The sequence below is a fragment of the Nerophis lumbriciformis genome, linkage group LG23 (genome assembly GCF_033978685.3).
Source record: "Nerophis lumbriciformis linkage group LG23, RoL_Nlum_v2.1, whole genome shotgun sequence".
Lineage (NCBI taxonomy): Eukaryota > Metazoa > Chordata > Actinopteri > Syngnathiformes > Syngnathidae > Nerophis > Nerophis lumbriciformis.
In genome coordinates, this window is record NC_084570.2 from 304,999 (window position 1) to 327,245 (window position 22,247).

Consider the following 22,247-nt stretch of genomic DNA (forward strand, 5'->3'; position numbering starts at 1 on the left):
AATAAAATAAATATATATATAGCTAGAATTCACTGAAAGTCAAGTATTTCTTATATATATATATATATATATATATATATATATATATATATATGAAATACTTGACTTGGTGAATTCTAGCTGTAAATATACTCCTCCCCTCTTAGCCCCGCCCCCAACCACGCCCCCGCCCCACCCCGACCACGCCCCCACCTCACCCCTCACCCCCACCTCCCGAAATCGGAGGTCTCAAGGTTGGCAAGTATGTTTTAAGCCTTTTTTAAAAGCATCCACAGTCTGTGGTGCACTCAGGTGGTCAGGGACAGCGTTCCACAGACTGGGAGCGGCGGAGCAGAAAGCCCGGTCTCCCATTGTTCGTAGCTTTGTCCTCGGAGGTTGGAGGAGGTTAGCCTGTCCAACAAATTTCTTGTTCTTGTCAAAAGTCTAGTAAAGCTTTTAGTTAATGCACCTTTTAAGTATCAGTTTTAATCCACTTTGTGTCCTTTTCATGATGTTGTTTTAATTGAATTGTTGCTACCTATGTTTTGTACAGCGCTTTGTGATTTTATCTGTGAAAAGCGCTTTATAAATCAAATGTACTTACTTACTTACATTTGACCTAACCCACACAGACACTTGTGTTGACAATGGCCAAGTCTACGCCAACAAAGAAATGTGGAGCCCTGAACCCTGCCGAATCTGCGTGTGCCAGTCCGGCAGCGCCATGTGCGAGGCCGTGGTTTGCGATGACCTCGGCGACTGCGCCCAGACCGTGACCCCGGAAGGCGAGTGCTGTCCGGCGTGCGTCACCCCGGCGTCCGTTTCTACCGCAGACCCTTCCGCAGGTATGCGTGGACTAGAAGTCGGCTGTGTTAGCCAGGTGTTGCTTTTGCGACTGACCATTGATGTGTTTGACGCTGCTGCAGCCCCGGCGGAGAAGGAGGGCGTAAGCTGCGAGGTGGAGGGCGAACTTCACCCCCACAACGACATCTGGAGGCCCGTGCCGTGTAGCGTGTGCGTGTGCGACAACGGCGTGAGCATCTGTAGCGATGTGCAGTGCGAGGTCGTCCCCGACTGCCATAAAATGGTCACGCCGGAAGGCGAGTGCTGCCCGGTGTGTGAAAACCTGGCCAGCGCCACCAGACACATCGGTGAGACCACACTGTAATGTTGGACCCTCCCCACAAGGGGGAGTTGGTGTTAAGTTCAAGTCCTTGTAACTATGCAAAGTTGAGAACTGTATCTACTTTTAAATAACATCTTCTTCTAATCCCTTCCTCCTCAAGAAATCATGAGCTATAGGGTAAGTCATCATATTTTCATTATTAATACACTGCAAAAACTGAAATCTAAGTAAGATGAAATATCTCAAATAAGGGTGATATTTGCTTATTTTCTGTCTGATAAGATCATTCTTCTCACTAAGCAGTTTTTATGTTAGAGTGTTTTACATGTTTTAAGGGTTTTGGTCCTAAATGATCTCAGTAAGATATTACAGCTTGTTGCTGAGATTTGATGACCTATATTGAGTAAAACATGCTTGAAACGAGAATATCAACTGTTGCAAAGCTGTGTCATCAACACTCACAAGTATAAAACTACTTTTTTAAAGTAATAATTTCTTATTTCAAGCATGAAAAAAAAATCATGACTTTGACACAATTGTGTCTCATAATCAAAACAGATGACAGCCAAATGGACTTTGCTGTTTTATTTTCAATAAAACAATAGAAAATAGGTACTCATATAGTAGTACAGTTGGCACAGTACAGTAAACTGACAGTTAATATTTAAACATTTAACATGTGACATTTCAAACAGAAATAGTTCATGCACATTCAGATAAATTCCTCAAAATTACAATAAAAAAAATTTGGGCCGGGGGCCGGGCTGTATATATGCGCACTAATTGACTGAAAGAGCACGCACTTGGTGCAATGATGTCATGTTATCCATGGAAAAATGCATTTTTTAAACCATATGATTTGCCTGAGCGGCTAGGAAACCCCGAGAGTAACAAGCGCTTGCCTTGTTGCCTTTCCATTAAGAACAATAAATTAGTTTTTAGTATAAGTTTGCTGGTTTCAAGAAATGTAATGCCGAGTGCATATCATTATGTCAAGATAATGGCACTAGTATTTACTTCATTTAAGAATATTTTTCAACATATTGAGCAAAAAGGTCTCTTTTTTTTTCTACCAAGAAAAGTGCACTTGTTATTAGTAAGAATATACTTATTTTAAGGTATTTTAGGTTAATTGAGGTTAGCTAATTAGGGACCGAGTCCCTTTGGGACAGAGGACCCTATTGAATTTCTAACGTTTTATTATTATACCGCCGCCTCTTTGAGCTGTAATTTGACCCCCTTAACATGCTTCACCAAATTGGACACACACATCAGGACTGGCAAAAATTGCGATCTAATCAAAAAAACAAACCCCAAAACTCAAAATTGCACTCTAGCGCCCCCTAGGGCGCTAGAGTGCCCCTAGGAAGAAAACACAGACAAAACTGCCTCTAACTCCCAGTAGGAATGCCGTAGAGACATAAATGATAATGATAAATGGGTTATACTTGTATAGCGCTTTTCTACCTTCAAGGTACTCAAAGCGCTTTGACACTATTTCCACATTCACCCATTCACGCACACATTCACACACTGATGGCGGGAGCTGCCGTGCAAGGCAGCTAACCAGCACCCATCAGGAGCAAGGGTGAAGTGTCTTGCCCAAGGACACAACGGACGGATAGTAGAAGGTGGGGATTGAACCCCAGTAACCAGCAACCCTCCGATTGCTGGCACGGCCACTCTACCAACTTCGCCACGCCGTCCCCATGAAACACAAACCTCTATGTAGGTCTCACTTAGATCTATATTTCATACACTGACAACCCCCAGCAAAAATCAACAGGAAGTTTGAAATTCCCCCTTCAAAACAAAAGTTGTCTAAAAACAGTCACCTTTTTTCAAACATTATCTGTTCTGAGCGCGTTTGTCGTGTCGGCTTCAAATTAGCACAGGAGAGAGATTGAACCCTTCTGATTAAAAGTTGATGAAAGAGTTTTAATTACTGCTCCGGTTTGGATTTTATGAGCCCTCAAAGTTGGTCCCGACCATCGCTGCTTGCAGCTTTAATTTGACTAGTTTTGGAAAGTCTTGACAAGCCACATTTTCTTGTTCTATTGGCAGATAATTTTGCTTAGTTCAAGTAAAATACCCCTCATTTTTGTGTTATTTTTTCTTGTTTTTGAACACTGACTTTTTGCAGTGTACCCTCACTATAAATATTACAGCAAGCACACATATTTAGTTCTGTTTGGAAATTTACATTACATGCCTTAGAAAATGGGTTTCCAAAGTGTATATATTAAAAATACAGTATATATATTTTTAATTGTCCATTGGACTATTTAAAAAAACTAAAGAATTATAATATTGAAAAATATTCATAATATGATGATGATGATGATGTTATACATATATTGTTATTGTTATTGTTATTATTACACACATTTTCTTTGTCGGCTATAACACAAACCTAGTGTGTGGATGTTTTGTTCATATAGCTTAGTATATTTTGAACTGCAAGGGGATTGATCTTTAAGCATCTTTAATGCACAGAATAGTTTAAAGTGGCCTTCTGTATCTTATTTCTATAGGTCCTCAGTTTAGAATCTCCCACCTGAAAGAAAATTCAACCCTGTGATATCTCTAATCCAGGGGTGTCAAACTCATTTTAGATCTGGGGGCCACATGGAGAAAAATCTACTCCCAAGTGGGCCGGACTGGTAGAATCACGGCACGATAACTTAAAAATAAAAACGACTTCAGATTGTTTTCTTTGTTTGAAAATAGAACAAGCTCATTCGGAAAATGTACAAATCATAATGTTTTTGTTGATTTTTTTACACTTACCGTATTTTTTGGACTATAAGTCGCAGTTTTTTTCATTGTTTGGCCGGGCTCCAGTGCAATTTATATATGTTTTTTTCCTTCTTTATTATGCATTTTCCGCGGGTGCGACTTATACTCCGGTGCATCTTATACTCCGAAAAATACGGTACATGTTGCGGTTAATAGTATTCTACCTTTATTTGTCGTTATTTATACTTTCTGAATAAATTATGTGATAATGTTCATCAGTCAACGCATTGGTGTTAATTTTCAATTTATTAAGATAAAAAAAATTATATCAAAATCAAATTACAGGATGTTATTCATGTAGTTTGATCATTTTCCTCGACTGGTGCACTAACATCACACTGCAAAAAGTCAGTGTTCAAAAACAAGAAAAAAAAAATACAAAAATGAGGGGTATTTTATTTGAACTAAACAAAATTATCTGCCAATAGAACAAGAAAATTCGGCTTGTCAAGACTTTCCAAAACAAGCAAAATTAGTTAACCTCAATGAACCCCAAAATACCTTAAAATAAGTATATTCTCACTAATAACAAGTGCACTTTTCTTGGTAGAAAAAAAAAGAGACATTTTTGCTCAATATGTTGAAAAATATTCTTAAATTACCGTATTTTTCGGACTATAAGTCGCAGTTTTTTTTCATAGTTTGGCCGGGGGTGCGACTTATACTCAGGAGCGACTTATGTGTGAAATTATTAACACATTACCGTGAAATATCAAATAATATTATTCATCTCATTGACGTAAGAGACTAGACGTATAAGATTTCATGGGATTTAGCGATTAGGAGTGACAGATTGTATAGCATGTTCTATATGTTATAGTTATTTGAATGACTCTTACCATAATATGTTACGTTAACATACCAGTTGGTTATTTATGCCTCATATAACGTACACTTATTCAGCCTGTTGTTCACTATTCTTTATTTATTTTAAATTGCCTTTCAAATGTCTATTCTTGGTGTTGGCTTTTATCAAATACATTTCCCCCAAAAATGCGACTAATACCCCAGTGCGACTTATATATGTTTTTTCCTTTTTTATTATGCATTTTCGGCCGGTGCGACTTATACTCCGGAGCGACTTATACTCCGAAAAATACGGTAATTAAATGCTAGTGCCATTATCTTGACATAATGATATGCGCTCGGCATCATGATTTTTTTTTTCATGCTCGAAGTAAGAAATGATTACTTTAAAAAAGTAGTTTTATACTTGTGAGTGTTGATGACACAGCTTTGCAACAGTTGATATTCTAGTTTCAAGCATGTTTTACTCAATATAGGTCATCAAATCTCAGCAACAAGCTGTAATATCTTACTGAGATCATTTAGGACCAAAACCCTTAAAACAAGTAAAACACTCTAACATAAAATCTGCTTAGTGAGAAGAATGATCTTATCAGAGAGAAAATAAGCAAATATCGCCCTTATTTGAGATATTTTGTACATATGTAGCATTATCTACAAAGATACAAATAATTGCTATTGCGACATCCAGTGGACACATTTAGAACAGCAGTTTCTTTCATTAAAAAAATTCTGGTTAATTTTTATACTTAGCAAACTCATCCAGCGGGCCGGATAAAACCTGTTTGCGGGCCTGATCCGGCCCTCGGGCCGTACGTTTGACACCACTGCTCTAATCCAATCAGTAAAGAATGTTAACAATAATGAAAACAGTCTTAAATAAAGTGAAAGAAAGGTGTTTTATTCCAAACATAAGTGAGTGCATAAGTGCTATAAAGTGTTAAAGACAATTCTCATTGCCAATGATCTTAGACTTACTTTTATTGTGTTACCTTTTCTTTAAAGGGAGAGAAAGGTGAACCAGGCGATATCCCACATGTAAGTTATGGTTGTGGTTATTTGTACAAGTTACTTATATTTACATTCAGCATGTCTGAAAAGGAGAAGAAGCAGAGCTTTTAATCCTACCCCCTCTCTATGTATTCTACAGATAATTAACTGATATTGGTATAATTTGTCTGTTTTAAAAAAAATTGGTGATATGTTATCGTGTCGCTCCCTCAGCTGGTGGGAATCCCCGGACCCCAAGGGCCCCATGTGAGTTTGCATTGGCTAAAAGCACCAACAATGTCAGAAATTGCATGCGCGATCAATCAATTGACTTTGTACTTTCCATTTCAGGGTCGTCCAGGTGCTCAGGGAAAAACTGGACTGAGGGGTTTTAAAGGCAGGAGGGTACGTTTAGGAATGATATTATCTTATTTAAGCGCTTAAAAATTTAACAGGTAAATTAAATCCAACCAAAGCTTTGGTGCAGAAATACACCAGAACCAGAAACTATACTAAAGTGTTAACATTGCTATACAATCTGCAGGGATACCCAGGACCTCAAGGCTTTGATGGAGAGCCTGGCATACCTGGAAATCCAGGCGAATCGGGCCCCCCAGGTTATCCTTCCCTTCCTGGGGTGAGCTGACTTCCCCACACAGTGTTTCAGAGAACCAAAAACCAAACCGTGTCATTAATGCCTCTGTTTGTTTCTCGAAAAGGGCAACTTTGTATCACAAATGGCGTCGGGTTTCAACGAGAAGGCCGCAGGCCAGACCGCCATGCTCACATCAAACAGGGTAAGTATGATCTACCATGTTTGTGCCGCTTTTTGCTCTAAAACCTACAGTGAGATATTTGTTACCTTTGCAGGGTGAAGCAGGACCACGAGGGGCACCTGGAGCATCCGGAGTGCCGGTAAAATGCCCATCCCAATTTGTCCAATTAACTAAAAATGGATATACAATCAGAAGACTGTAAAGTGGGTTTTAATAAATATACTATTCATAATGTTCTCTCCTGTTCAGGGTCCAAGTGGAGGTCAAGGACTTCCAGGAGAGCATGGAGAACCAGGACAAATGGTAGGAATTACTTGACTGTGTCGATACAACCGTCCCTCCAAGAGTTTGAACATGGGATTGTGTCAGATGCGCTCAACATTTCATTGTGTTTCTTCGCAGGGTGAACAAGGTGTTCGAGGACCGGAAGGATTGACAGGAAAACCTGGAATTGATGTCAGTAAACCTTGTAAATCCTACAACATTTATATGTGGCTTGGACAGTTTCTGGTACCAACATTTTGGTCAGCTTTTACTGTTGTTTTTATTATGAATATTTTCCCTTTTCCTTAGGGGGAGACTGGACCTGTGGGTGCTACAGGAGAAAATGGATTCACAGGATCATTGGTAGACAAGCAATTCCTACTTCTCGGCACATTCCAAAAAGTTATACTGTTTTGAATTATTTCCTGTGTTTGTCTTGTCACCCCTTTAGGGTGCTCGTGGGCTACCGGGTACTCCAGGTCTTCCTGGTCATAAAGGTCACAAGGTAAAAAAAAACCCACATTTAGTGATTATTTAGTTTTTTAACATGAACAGGATGAGCAAATCCTTCTTTAACAGGGTTTGCACGGCACTATTGGTTCCAGGGGAGTGTCCGGACCTGTTGGTGTCAAGGTAAGATTTTACATTTCAACAACCTTCAGAATGTTTTTTAACCTTGTGTTTGTGTTCTGCAGGGTGGCTCTGGAACTTCTGGTGCAATGGGTGCTTCTGGCCCAGTGGTATGTACATCATTAAGTATGCGAATGACCAGAGCCTTTCATTTAGACACACATTAATTTCTCTCTTTCAGGGGCCACCAGGATTACTAGGAGAAAGAGGACGAGCGGGGCAACCTGGATCTCCCGTAAGACATAAGCATCCATCATCTATGTTTGTGTTGAATCGACTAAATGTCGCCGGACTCTGACGCTTGATCTGTTTGGGATGTAGGGAAAGCGTGGTGTGTCAGGACATGTTGGCAAACCAGGACCTCTGGTAAGGATGCAACTAAATTCTTGGTATTATTGATAGTTTCAGCTCTGCGAAGCATGCAGGCAAAACGAGCTTGAATATTCCAATCAATCAAAAACTGATTGTAAAGCTTAGGCCTAACCCTAACTCCTTCAACCACAGGGTCCCATTGGAATCTCTGGTGTACCGGGCTTCCCAGGTGCCCTAGGACAGAAGGTACCATTGTAGTTTTACATCTTATGATATGAATTAGCTTAACCAACTATTTGTAATATTTCCAGGGTGAAGTGGGACCACCTGGTGTGAGAGGGAGTCTGGGGCAGCAGGGACCCAGAGGAGATGCGGGCCATGCTGGACCACCAGGGCCCACTGGACAGCAGGTAAACAATTGCATGTTTCCATTTAAGTCCATGACATTGCTAATTGTGTTGTTGCTTCTTAACAGGGAGCCTTGGGGCCTGATGGAGCACCAGGAGCCAGGGGCATAACAGTACGTGAGCCAACTACCAACTTATCTGTCCGTTAAATAGTGTGATGCCACCAATTTAGTTTGGTTTCAATATGTAATTTCTTTCTAGGGTTTGTCAGGTGTCCACGGTCCATCGGGGCTTCTAGGTCCAGTTGGGCCCCCAGGCCCTCAGGGAACCACAGGAGCACATGGACCAAAAGGCCAAGATGTAAGACATTTCAACAAGCCTTTTTTCTGCTTTTACTGGAGTCGTGACAAGGGTCATCCTTTCTCCAGGGGGATGTTGGCGTGGCTGGTGTCAAAGGAGACGCCGGACTTAAAGGCGAAAGAGTACGGAAACATTTGACATCTAAACATGACAAATGACTTCAACTGTAGCTTAGTGCACAGCAGATCAACCGTGTGTGATTGTTGCTTCCTGTCAGGGAGACCATGGCGTTCCAGGTGTGCTCGGTCCTATGGGAGATGATGGAAAACGTGGACCTCGAGGTGATGCTGGGTCTGTGGGTGACCCGGGACCGTCAGGCGAGACCGTGAGTGGAACCCATTTGTCGTAACAGTGGTTGTTAATATTATGCACATGGGCAGCAACAATTGCCATTGTCCCTCAATGGTCACGTGGTTATATTTTACGGATTGGCTCTAGGGTACCCCTGGTAATCGCGGGTTCCCTGGCACGGATGGTTTTGCTGGTGCAAAGGTGAGACAGCCTCCTGTTCAAACTAGGCTGGCAGTTTGATATTGTCACCTTGTCATGATGTATTGGTGCTTGATTGTCACAGGGAGCACAGGGTGAGAGAGGCCCGTCAGGAACAACTGGCACTAAAGGCCTGGAAGGAGATGCAGGACGCCCTGGAGAGACCGGTTTAACTGGCGCTCGGGTAAGGCAGGCATACTGTAGCCTTATTAAACTTCATATTGGTATGTTTAGCCTCCCTTATAAGTCCAATCCTGGTGCGACATGTTATCTCACAGGGCCTGTCTGGAATTATTGGCGCCGAAGGATCAGAAGGCAAGCCAGGGCCGCAGGTTCGCAAGCATTCTCTTTGTGATTCTTGCACCAGATAGTGTGGCATTTATAAGCTTTTCATTCTGTTTCCTCAGGGCGCAGCGGGAGACGACGGCAAACCGGGCCCAGCTGGTTCTACAGGAGGTCGAGGTTTAGCTGGACCCATGGGCCAGCCAGGACCAAAAGGCCTTTCTGTCAGTATGACTTTGCCGGTTGTGTTTGATATCACAAACATGCTTTTCAGTCGTTTGGACAAGATTGACCCCTCTGTAACTTTCAGGGGGATGGCGGGAAGATTGGTGAGGCTGGCAGTTCTGGCCAACCAGGTCAAAGAGTAGGTTATTTATGTATAATTTTTAAATAAATGTACAATGGAAACTGCAAAGTCCATTTCATGTTCTTGGTTGACTACGCAGTAGCTATTCAGAATTTGTTCCCCCCCCCATAGGATATACAGTATTATGCCATCATAACACATTTAATAACTGTTCAGAAAATGCCCAATTTTATTATTCTTGCAGAGACATTCTGACTACTGTATAATAAAGATGAAATAAAACTAAATTAAAGTCAAACCAAAATGTATGTAGTTAATTCTTTAAACACTTGTTTGACTTTTAAGTGATGTTTTATTTAATTTTGTTTAAAGTGTGTAATTTCACTTTGGAGGTTCCACTGTCCTTTTGAATCCATTAAAAGGCTAAAAGCAAGGATAACGCTCTGTGATTTTCCTCAAGGGAGTCAACGGAAAAAATGGCGAGGAGGGCGCTGCCGGTGCAACTGGCCCAGCGGTAAGCAGCTCATTCACGGCAAATTGCAACAATGTCATTACTTTAAGTTGATGAAAATAACTTTCAGACTTTTCAAAGTCTGAATATCTGAGAATTTAAAAATATACATGGGAATAAACGACAGAAATGTACAACTTTGCAGATCTGTTTGTAGCAGAAAGGCAGTCGATTTCCGTTAACTCAATCCAATACTACATCAATATGGATACTGAAGCCACTGTGATTATAATATCAAATTTGCATTGTCATAACAAAATAAATTGTCCATTATATTGTTTGGAAAGTAATAATTTACTCTACATATACTGTCAAATCATCGTCTTAAAGGGGAACATTATCACAATTTCAGAAGGGTTAAAACCATTAAAAATCAGTTCCCAGTGGCTTATTTTATTTTTCGAAGTTTTTTCAAAATTTTACCCATCCCTAAAAAAAGCTTCAAAGTGCCTGATTTTAACCATCGTTATATACACCCGTCCATTTTCCTGTGACGTCACATAGTGAAGCCAACACAAACAAACATGGCGGAAAGAACAGCAAGCTATAGCGACATTAGCTCGGATTCAGACTCGGATTTCAGCGGCTTAAGTGATTCAACAGATTACGCATGTATTGAAACGGATGGTTGTAGTGTGGAGGCAGGTAGCCAAAACCAAATTGAAGAAGAAACTGAAGCTATTGAGCCATATCGGTTTGAACCGTATGCAAGCGAAACCCACGAAAACGACACGACAGCCAGCGACACGGGAGAAAGCGAGGACGAATTTGGCGATCGCCTTCTAACCAACGATTGGTATGTGTTTGTTTGGCATTAAAGGAAACTAACAACTATGAACTAGGTTTACAGCATATGAAATACATTTGGCAACAACATGCACTTTGAGAGTGCAGACAGCCCAGTTTTCATCAATTAATATATTCTGTAGACATACCCTCATCCGCTCTCTTTTCCTGAAAGCTGATCCGTCCAGTTTTGGAGTTGATGTCAGCAGGCCAGGGAAGCTAGGGTCGATATTCTTCTCTTGATCATCTTCGGTGGCATAAGGGACGGTGTGAGCCAAGACATCCAGGGGGTTTAGCTCGCTCGTCTGCGGGAACAAACTGCCGCCATTGCTTGCCGTGCTACCGAGGTCCTTTGTCCCTGAATTGCTCACACACTCCGGCAGATTCAATGGGGGTCTGGCGGCAGATTTCTTTGACTTTATGGTTGGAAATGCATCTGCTTTGAGTGTCGCAGGATATCCACACATTCTTGCCATCTCTGTCGTAGCATAGCTTTCGTGGGTAAAGTGTGCGGAACAAACGTCCAATTTCTTGCCACTTTGGCATCTTTGGGCCACTGGTGCAACTTGAATCCGTCCCTGTTGGTGTTGTTACACCCTCCGACAACACACCGACGAGGCATGATGTCTCCAAGGTACGGAAAACAGTCGAAAAAACGGAAAATAACAGAGCTGATTTGACTCGGTGTTTGAGAAAATGGCGGATTGCTTCCCGATGTGACGTCACAACGAGAGCGAATAATAGAAAGGCGTTTAATTCGCCAAAATTCACCCATTTAGAGTTCGGAAATCGGTTAAAAAAATATATGGTCTTTTTTCTGCAACATCAAGGTATATATTGACGCTTACATAGGTCTGCTGATAATGTTCCCCTTTAAATATTCCAAAGTTTGCCTTTTGTAACGCTACCATCAATATTGGCTCCCCCAGGGCTCTGCAGGAAAGAGAGGCGAGCAGGGACCCCAGGGACCGATTGGGTTCCAGGTGACATACCAATTCATAGCATTTAGAAGTGAACATGCTTGTTTATATATACAATTAATATGTGTGTGGTTGTGCTTAGGGTTTGCCTGGAGTGCCCGGCCCACCTGGAGAATCTGGCAAGCCAGGAAATGAGGTATATGAGTAAATCAAGCAATTTACTGTCTTTGTTTGTTTTTCTGGGCCAAATAATTGACAACAGAACTTTTGTGGCCTGGAAATGAAGTATTTTCAATGTTGCTTCTAGGGACTTGTCGGAGAGGAAGGCGCTGATGGAGCTTCAGGATTGAGAGTAAGTTAACAGAGTTTGTATACATTCTAGATTGTCTAGTTTGAATCTACTTCCAGAGCATCATGGAACAATTATTTCTTACCAGGGAGAAAGAGGTGCTCCAGGCGGAAGGGGTGAAACTGGACCCAATGGACTGCTGGGGTCAAAAGGTAGTCCAGGTAGCCCAGGCCCAGATGGACTAAAGGTATTGGTCTGAGACGCGTCACCAACGTTTACTTGTTCAAGTTCTGGCAGTTAAATTTTACTGATCTAAAAAAACCTGTGTATTTTAGGGGAAACCAGGTACCAAGGGAGCTTTTGGAGAATTAGGAAGTCCAGGACTTCAGGGGATGCCAGGGGAAAGAGGCATCTCAGGAGTTTCAGGACCAAAGGGGGATGTGGTGAGTGTCTCCTGCGTCAACGTCAAAATTCTACTCCTGAATCCAAAAAAAAAATCTTGTTTCTCAGGGCTCTGTTGGGGACGCAGGACAAGAAGGCAAAGCTGGAGTTGACGGCACTCGGGTGAGTTGTGTATAAATGTGTTGGATGAGTATCTTCTTACAAATAACACAAACATTTTCCTTTCAAAGGGTGGATCTGGTCCTGTTGGACCTCCAGGTTCCACTGGTCCCAATGGTGCTAAGGTGAGACTTCCTGATATTTTACAGTTTAAAATCCCAATATCATGTACAGGTAACAATGTCAACAATATTTGACATGCTATTGTGTATGTCAGGGTGAACCAGGATCACAGGGACCCAATGGCCGTCGAGGGACTAGAGGAGTACCGGTGATTAAAACACTTTTATTATCATAAACCAGTGGTGGGCCATACATTTCCCACCAAGGCCTTCAATGGTGTCCTACTTAGTCTGACTTTATTAAATACCTCTGATAATACCATTATTTATGTCACCAAATGACCACGACTCGAAAAACACACTTGCGCACTATTGTGCATTGATAACCTCAATAGTGTACAAAACAGGCTATTTTCCGGTGCATTTAAAATTAATAAACCAATTAAAGCAATTTTATCAGCAATTGAAACTGGTAAAATGTAAATAGTTGCAAAACCATATCAAACGTGAAAAAATAAAGAAATACATTATTTAAATTCCCAATTTGCAGCACCACTGGCCTACGGCCTATGGCCAGGGGTGCTGCTCATAGTTGGTTGATTCGATTGGACCTTGTCTCATGAGCTCTAGTTTATCTTGAAATGTCTTTCTTGAAAATGGCCTTGCAAATATATATCTGCAACCTAATTAACGTTTTGCTCTTCTTCCTTGTGGGTTAAAAAAGCGAGTAGATATCAGTTTTCTCTGTGAGCTTTGTGCGGTGCGGTACTTTTGGCTGTCGCAACTCACAACTTGTGTTAGGATGATTGATTTGTGAGTCATAGAATAGAATAGAATAGAGTTTTATTGTCATTATTACAGTGAACGGGTTCAAAGAACAACGAAATTGGAGCAGATCCCCTAAGGCATGGGTGTCAAACTCTGGCCCAATTTGGCCCGCCGTGTAATTTCACTTGGCCCTTGAGGCGATATCAAATTAACACTAGAGCTGGCCCGCTGATTATATACGGTAACACCGCATTCACCGCTAATTCTAATACTTGACAAACCTCCCGGGAGACTCCCAAATTTCAGTGCCCCTCCCGGAAATCGTCACGTCCGCTTTTCATCCAGTCCAACGAGTGCTGGCCCAGTCACATAATATATGCGGCTTTCGGGACGCTACAAGATGTGTGTGGGTGGGGCAGGGGGTTTGGTGGTAGCGGGGGGTGTATTTTGTAGCATCCCGGAAGAGTTAGTGCTGCAAGGGGTTCTGGGTATTTGTTCTGTTGTGTCGGATGTTCTCCCGAAATGCGTTTGTCATTCTTGTTTGGTGTGGATTCACAGTGTGGCGTATATTTCTAACAGTGTTAAAGTTGTTTATACGGCCACCCCCAGTGTAACCTGTATCGCTGTTGATCAAGTGTGCATTGCATTCAAGCGTGTGTGCATACAGAAGCCGTACATATCTTGTGACTGGGCCGGCGCGTTGTTAGAATGGATGAAAAGCGGACGTGACGACAGCTCGTAGAGGACTTTAAAGGCCGTGCCTTTTAAGGCACGCCCCCAAGACTGTGGTCCGGGTGGACTACGAGATATAATGACTGATGAACACCTTCGTTGGATAATGAAGGTTGCCTCAGCTCAAAGCCTGAGTCCCGACATTAATGAATTAGCATCCAAGAAAAGATGGCAGGTATCTGGCTTGGGCACATCAGATTAGATCAGTGTGTTGCAAACTGAGCCGTTTAAAGTCCTGAATGGTTGGTTTATTCATTATTTTATTTTCAAATTTATTAGCCTGTGGAAAAAGTTAATGTTGATATTTACCTCAGAAGGTTGCAAATAGAAAAGAGGCATTGATATTTTTTAATTATTATTATTATTATTTGAAACTGGATTTTGCATGTCACTGTAAAGTTATATAAGCCTTGCTTGTTCAATATTCAATGCAAAACTTGTTTGGGTCCCTATTAAAAGGTTCATTTGTTCAACCTTGGCCCGCGGCTTTGTTCAGTTTTACATTTTGGCCCACTCTGTATTTGAGTTTGACACCCCTGCCCTAAGGTGCATACACAATTATTTGATAATATAAATAGTAAAAAAAGATAAAAAAGAAAAAGATATGTTCCATATATATATGTATATATCCACACACATGCATATACCCATACATATGCATATATATATATATACATATACACATATAACATTATTGCACATTATAGTCCGAAAAAAATCAAAAGACATGACACATGAGGACATGACGGACACATTGTGCTCACTCAGTGCCTGTTTAATGCTACTATGGCTCTTGGGTAAAAACGTTTTTTTAGTCTATTTGTGCCCGCTTTTAGCACCCTATAGCGTTTGCCCGAGGGTAGCAGTTCTAGGTGGCAGTGCCCGGGGTGGGGTGGGTCTTTCAGGATGCTCTATGCTTTCCTGAGACAGCGGGAGTTGTACAGGTCAGCCAGGGAGGGGAGGGGGCATCCGATGATCTTCTGGGCGGTCTCTGGAGCGTCGTTCTCTCTGCGGCCGTGCAGCTGCTGAACCACACGCAGATGCAGTAGGTCAGGATGCTCTCAATAGAGCACCGGTAGAAGGACACCAGCAATTCCTGTGAGAGGTGGTTGTTCCTGAGTATTCTCAGGAAGTGCAGTCTCCGGTGTGCCTTCTTGATGGTATCCATGGTGTTGGTGCTCCAGGTTAGGTCGTCGTCCAGGTGGACTCCCAGGAAGCGGGAGTCGGGGTTAGGTTAACCCTAACCCTAACCCTAACCCTAACCCTCACGCAGTCACCGCTGATGACCAGGGGCAGAATGTCCGTTTTTTTCCTCCTGAAGTCTATGACCAGCTCTTTGGTCTTGGAGGTGTTCAGGGCCAGGTTGTTTACTGTGCACCACCCCGACAGCTTCTCCACCTTGTCCCGATACGCAGCCTCCTCTCCCCCCGAGATGAGCCCCACTACGGTGGTGTCATCCGCAAATTTGATGACGGAGTTGCTGGAGTGGGCAGGTGTTCAGTCGTATATGTAGAGGGAGTAGAGTAGGGGGCTCAGCACAGAGCCTTGTGGAGAGCCGGTGCTGAGGTATAGGCTCGATGACATGTGGCGGCCCAACTGCACCCTCTGGGGGCGGTTGGATAGTGATTCAATCACAGGAGGCATAAAGGTCACGTTCGACGTTTCAACGTGAAGCAACTTAGAAGGGTTACTGTCAACAACTCTTGATCTGATTGTCCATCGCAACTGTCTATCAACTGTATGTGCCTTGTTCACCTACACTGACTGCCGCGTTGTTGATCCAGAAGGCCTTGGGCAGATTTCATACAACACTGGTAACAAGCTAGCCGAATTCTGATCGGATAAAAGCTATTTTGTAAAAACAGCAACACTGGAGCCTAATATGACATGAGGAGAACATGATAAATACGTTTACATACTTAGGGAAAGTAAATAAAAAATAAAATAAAATGGTCAGAATTTATGTTAGACCAACAGAGAAGACCTTGCTGTTCCTGACGGCCCAACACAGTTATAAACTGATCATCTCATTGTGACTCCTAACTTTCAAGTGTGTGACGTTAACAGGGTATGGGAGGTCAACCTGGTTCAACTGGTGCTGCCGGTTTCCCTGGACCATCAGTAAGTCATTATTCCAAAACATTTTACCACATAATTGCTCCGAAGGTCAGATTACTTACTTTTTGATGTTTGTAGGGTGCTGAGGGTCAGCCTGGTGCTAAAGGTGACACCGGAGAACAAGGTCTTAAAGGAGAGGCAGGACCACCTGGACCACCAGGAATAGCTGGGATACCAGGTGTACAGGTGTGCAATAGTAATAGGACCACAATCAACAACATTGATAAAGAGACGGATTAATGGAGATGTTTGTTTTAGGGTCCAGTTGGTTTGACTGGACTGAAAGGTGGCAGAGGAACACAGGGGTCAGCGGTAAGTCGTACTACGTATAATTACATCGGTACTGTTTTGGACCTATTGAAAATGTTCTGTTTCATTGGAAATGTTCTCTTTCCTAAGGGTTCTTCTGGTTTCCCTGGCTTACCTGGAGGAGTGGGACCACCTGGTTCACTTGTAAGTGCACATTTGTAGAGAAGTAAATTTAATTTGACTATAACTGGGGATTGTGTGCATATGCCAGGGAGCTGTCGGTGCAGACGGGCCCATTGGTTCACCAGGAAAACAGGGCCCCTCTGGTATTCGTGGTGAAAATGGGGCCAATGGTCTTCAGGGAGAGATTGGTGCTCCAGGCCCTGCGGGTGGCTCTGGAGAGAAGGGCGAATCTGGAGACGACGGTTCTCCAGTGAGTAGACAAGAGTTTGATTACATCGCCTGCCTGCGACACATCCAAAATGCTTGGTTGCTCTTGTTCACATTTGCCAGGGTCTTACTGGACCTCCGGGTACAGCTGGTGCCACAGGACAGCGAGGTGTTGTTGGTGAACCTGGAGTCAGAGGAGAGGGAGGAATGCCAGGCCTGCCTGGACCCGCGGTATGTAGGAGCCAACTTACCATAAACCACCTGGGTAGGTGAAACATTATCCTCTTTTGAAATTAGGGTCTACCTGGAAAAGATGGAACTCCTGGAGTTCAAGGCGGCAAAGGTCCCCCTGCTGGAGTTGGTCCACCGGGAGCTACCGGGGCAAGAGGAGATGCTGGTCCTGAGGTTGTCAAGTTAGCAGTGCAGTGTTCTGTAGTTAATTTGAAGTTCTTTCCATTTCATGACATTTGGTGTGTGTGTCGCAATTAGGGCGTTACTGGTGAAGAGGGACCTCCAGGGACGGACGGACTTGTAGGAGCAAGGGTAGGTGTAAACCTGTGACTGGACCTGACAGCATGCGCAAGTGTACGCGCATCAGCATTGTGTTACTTTACAGGGTGATCGAGGTGATGCTGGTCCTGAGGGTTTGGCAGGAGGCCCAGGTTCTTTAGGAAATGAGGGTCCAGTCGGAGTTACGGGTAGTCCAGGACAAAGAGGTGAAAAAGTAAGTTTCACTGTCAAAATCACTTTAGCATACATGGCAACAGCAGCATGATGGCATCTTTGTAATTGCTAACTTGTGTGTAATGGGTTTAGGGTGGCAAAGGCTCTCCGGGACCCCATGGAGCACCTGGAGTCCGAGGCAAAGTGGTGCGAACCCTCCCCAGTATATCTTTCTCTATCATTAAACAAAACATGTCACCATTTTTAAAATGTTCTCTAGGGCCCACAAGGACCACAGGGAGATCAAGGATCAGCTGGTGAACAAGGAGAGAGGGGTCAGAAAGGTCACATAGGTTTTACTGGTCTCCAAGGTTTGCCAGGAAATGCTGTAAGATCATGTTTTTTTTTAATCTCAAAAGCGTCTATTTGTTGGTGAAGAGAAAAGATTACAAACCAAGACCACTGTTGCGCCTTTATTCTCCAGGGTACTTCTGGAGATGTGGGTGCTCGAGGTATTGTTGGACCATCTGGACCAAGGGTAAGATGCCGCAATACCAAAAATTGGCCGTAGGTTAAAAAATATTGTATTATCGCCTATTTTTCGTATGTCTCTGGACAAAGGAAACCTGCAGGCAATGGTTCATTTTGGTTGCGGTTATATCAACAACCGCTTATGTCGACACAAACAGGTTTTACTGTCCAGTATATCTTATTATCCTTACACAGGGCCCTCCAGGAGTGTCGGGTCCATCTGGAAAGGAGGGGAACATAGGCCAGCCAGGAGCAATGGGAGCCCCAGGAAGCAGGGGAGCCAGTGGCGACATTGGCATCCAGGTGAGATACAAGTACAAAGTTGAGCTTTCTTCCTGCAGAGTAGACCATGGTATTTTCCTTTCATTGTCAGGGTCCCCAAGGAGAACCAGGACCTCAAGGACCTCCAGGTCCACCTGGATCACCCAGTGCGGCTATGAGGGAATTCTTTGAAGCTCCTATGGATTATAATGTCAAAGGCGTGACAGAGGCTGTGGAGTTCTTTAAGGATGACGACACAGTCAACCCTCCTCCACTCCCAGAATTTAACAAAGACGAGGCCCTTCCTAATCGGAATCCCGCCGTCGTCGATGTTGCACTCAAGACCCTCAACAGGCATTTGCAGAACCTCCGTAGTCCGGATGGGACTAAAGAGAACCCTGCAAAAACATGTCAGGACATCAAGCAATGCTATCCTCAGAAAACAAATGGTAAGAATTGTTCTCTGACTATTTTGGTACAGGTTTATAAAAAAAAAACCTTAGGTATATTAACATAAATTCTGTTTGGTCAAAGGCGAGTACTGGATCGATCCAAACCAAGGAAACACAAAAGATGCCATCAAAGTCTTCTGCAACATGGAAAGTGGTGAAACTTGCATCTCTGCTAATCCAGCCAACATATCCCGCAAATCCTGGTGGACAAAATCCACTCCCACCGCCAACAAACCCATCTGGTTTGGAGCCCACATTAACGGCGGAACACGAGTAAGCAGATAATGATTTTAATTGAAGTGATGTTGATGACATGGACTCTGAATCCTCCAAGCAGTAGTGTTTTCAGTTGGATATATATTCTGTGTTCCCTGTAAAAATGTCACAAATAATACAAACCCCGTTTCCATATGAGTTGGGAAATTGTGTTGGATGTAAATATAAACGGAATACAATGATTTGCAAATCCTTTTCAAGCCATATTCAATTGAATGCACTACAAAGACAACATATTTGATGTTCAAACTCATAAACTTTATTTTTTTTTTGCAAATAATAATTAACTTCATGGCTGCAACACGTGCCAAAGTAGTTGGGAAAGGGCATGTTCACCACTGTGTTACATCACCTTTTCTTTTAACAACACTCAATAAACGATTGGGAACTGAGGAAACTAATTGTTGAAGCTATGAAAGTGGAATTCTTTCCCATTCTTGCTTGATGTACAGCTTAAGTTGTTCAACAGTTCGGGGGTCTCCCTTCTGCTATTTTAGGCTTCATAATGTGCCACACATTTTCGATGGGAGACAGGTCTGGACTACAGGCAGGCCAGTCTAGTACCCGCACTCTTTTACTATGAAGCCACGTTGATGTAACACGTGGCTTGGCATTGTCTTGCTGAAACCCTAAATTCCTTGCAATAGCTGGTTGAGAAAGGTTTTTCTTAAACTGTTCAACAATTTGCTCACGCATCTGTTGACAAAGTGGTGACCCTCGCCCCATCCTTGTTTGTGAATGACTGAGCATTTCATGGAATCTACTTTTATACCCAATCATGGCACCCACCTTTTCCCAATTAGCCTGCACACCTGTGGGATGTTCCAAATAAGTGTTTGATGAGCATTCCTCAACTTTATCAGTATTTATTGCCACCTTTCCCAACTTATTTGTCACGTGTTGCTGGCATCAGATTCTAAAGTTAATGATTATTTGCAAAAAAAATAAATGTTTATCAGTTTGAACATCAAATATGTTGTCTTTGTAGCATATTCAACTGAATATGGGTTGGAAATGATTTGCAAATCATTGTATTCCGTTTATATTTACATCTAACACAATTTCCCAACTCATATGGAAACGGGGTTTGTATATATATCTATGTATATACATATACACACATATATATATATATATATATATATATATATATATATATATATATACATGCAATGTGTAAACTTTGATGCAGGGTTTTTAAAAGTTGTTTTACAGGGCTTTGATGGCTACAATGGTGACTTCCATTAGTCAATTCTTTCAAGTGTTTTTTAAATCATCAAAAAAAAAAGACATTTGTGTTTTTGTCTCTCATAATGATTGTGAACAATAGGCAAAATTCCCCTTCAAAAAAGTGCTGTTACCCTTTAAGGGTTTATGGCTGTAACCCATACCGTGTCCAACCAAACTAACTTCTGAGGGAAATGTTGTGGATGCAGGACAACTGACTTCATCGTTTCCAACCCTTTCAGTTCCTCTACGGTAACGGCGAGGAAAAGCCAAACGTGGTGGCGGTCCAAGTGAAGCTGCTGCAGCTTCTCTCCAAGGAGTCCCGCCAGAGCATCACCTACCACTGCAAGAACAGCGTGGCCTACAAAGACGGCAAGGGCTACCTGAAGAAGGCCCTGGTTCTAAGAGGCGCAAACGGTCAGGAGCTGAGGGCCCAGGGCAGCAACCGCCTGCGGTACGCCGTCATGGAAGACGGCTGTGCGGTAAGTGCTCAACAGATCAAAGAAAGTACCAGTGAGAGGAGAGACTTTTAACCTGTGTCTTTTTTCCTCCCGCAGAAACCCACTGGCGGCTGGTCTAAGACCGTGCTGGAATACAGAACTCAAACCCCAGTCAGGCTGCCCATTGTGGACGTGGCGCCCATGGACATTGGAAAGGCCGATCAGGAGTTCGGCCTCGACCTCGGACCTGTGTGTTTCTCATAAAAGCTCAAACGGGGGGTGGAATTATACATTTTTTTTGTATGACAATCCGAGAAAATTAGTCCACTTCCTGTGAAGGTTACACCATTGCCGTCACATGTGTGGCGTGCACCAGAGACTGGTAAAACGCCGCCATTATTTATTCACCTTGTCCGTGAAAACTTTCACGTCGTCTTTGGAGTGAAGATGTTCCCGACAAACGCCTAACACAAATAGTAACGACTGAGCTGTTTGTATGGCTTCCAAATGAAGAAAAAGCCAGCTAAATTTATTTTGAATAAAATGAAAACCCTTTGGATATTTAGATTGTTTTTAAATTCTTGCTATGGATTTTCACTCATTCACAATTCAGAGCCGAAACTCGCAGTTTTTTGGGTGAGTGGAATAAACACGAATGCTTTCAAAGGAAAAATCAACACGGTGCTAAAAAGTCATTTAGATGTCATCTGTAAATGATACCTGACTGTACATTAAAATGTATTTGATTGCTGTTGACATGGATTCAGAATAAATGTATTTGTTTCTGGGGTGGCTGAGATTATTCGATTTAACATAATAATAATAATAATAATAATAATAGATTTTATTTGTAAAAAGCACTTTATATTGAGTAAACAATCGCAAAGTGCTACAGTGTATTAAAAATAATAATAATAATAATAATAAAATAAATAAAAAGATAATAAATAAATATATATATATATATATATATATATATATATATATATACACATATATATATACACACACATATATATATATATATATATATATATATATATATATATATATATATATATATATATATATATATATATATATATATATATATATATATATATATATATATATATATATATATATATATGTGTGTAGTCGAGGTTTCTGTGGTCTATCTGTTATACAGTGCTCGATAACAGGGTAGAGCGGAATATACGTTGGATCAGGAAAAAACACAGGGGCTATTTCATCCCTACAAGCCTGTTTATAAAACCTGTGAAACAGGCTTGTAGGGATGAAATAGCCTCTGTGTTGACATGGATTCGGAATAAATGTATTTGTTTCTGGGGTGGCTGAGATTATTCGATTTAACAAAATAATAATAATAATAATAATAGATTTTATTTGTAAAAAGCACTTTATATTGAGTAAACAATCTCAAAGTGCTACAGTGTATTAAAAAAAATAAAAATAATAATAATAATAATAAAATAAATAAAAAGATAATAAAGAAATAAAAAAAATAAAAACTAGAACAGCCAAATAGCTATAACGAGTACGC

The 22,247-nt window shown here is 41.9% G+C and overlaps 1 protein-coding gene across 1 annotated transcript; it reads left to right on the top strand.

Moving 5' to 3' along the window:
• Window positions 1-1,270: 1,270 nt before the first annotated feature.
• On the top strand, window positions 1,271-21,418 carry LOC133622545 (uncharacterized). The gene is made up of 51 exons (XM_061985374.1): window positions 1,271-1,282; window positions 5,936-5,968; window positions 6,053-6,106; window positions 6,246-6,338; window positions 6,421-6,498; window positions 6,572-6,616; window positions 6,727-6,780; window positions 6,880-6,933; window positions 7,051-7,104; window positions 7,193-7,246; window positions 7,321-7,374; window positions 7,437-7,481; window positions 7,553-7,606; window positions 7,693-7,737; window positions 7,876-7,929; window positions 7,995-8,093; window positions 8,159-8,203; window positions 8,292-8,390; window positions 8,459-8,512; window positions 8,608-8,715; window positions 8,829-8,882; window positions 8,965-9,063; window positions 9,158-9,211; window positions 9,287-9,385; window positions 9,472-9,525; window positions 9,929-9,982; window positions 11,695-11,748; window positions 11,828-11,881; window positions 11,993-12,037; window positions 12,123-12,221; window positions 12,310-12,417; window positions 12,485-12,538; window positions 12,607-12,660; window positions 12,753-12,806; window positions 16,165-16,218; window positions 16,294-16,401; window positions 16,474-16,527; window positions 16,615-16,668; window positions 16,736-16,897; window positions 16,978-17,085; window positions 17,152-17,259; window positions 17,344-17,397; window positions 17,471-17,578; window positions 17,671-17,724; window positions 17,798-17,905; window positions 18,002-18,055; window positions 18,244-18,351; window positions 18,422-18,758; window positions 18,844-19,034; window positions 20,507-20,746; window positions 20,822-21,418. The coding sequence occupies exons 1-51, from the start codon at window positions 1,271-1,273 to the stop codon at window positions 20,966-20,968; spliced, it is 4,173 nt and encodes a 1,390-aa protein (XP_061841358.1). The 3' UTR covers window positions 20,969-21,418.
• The last annotated feature ends 829 nt before the right edge of the window (window positions 21,419-22,247 follow it).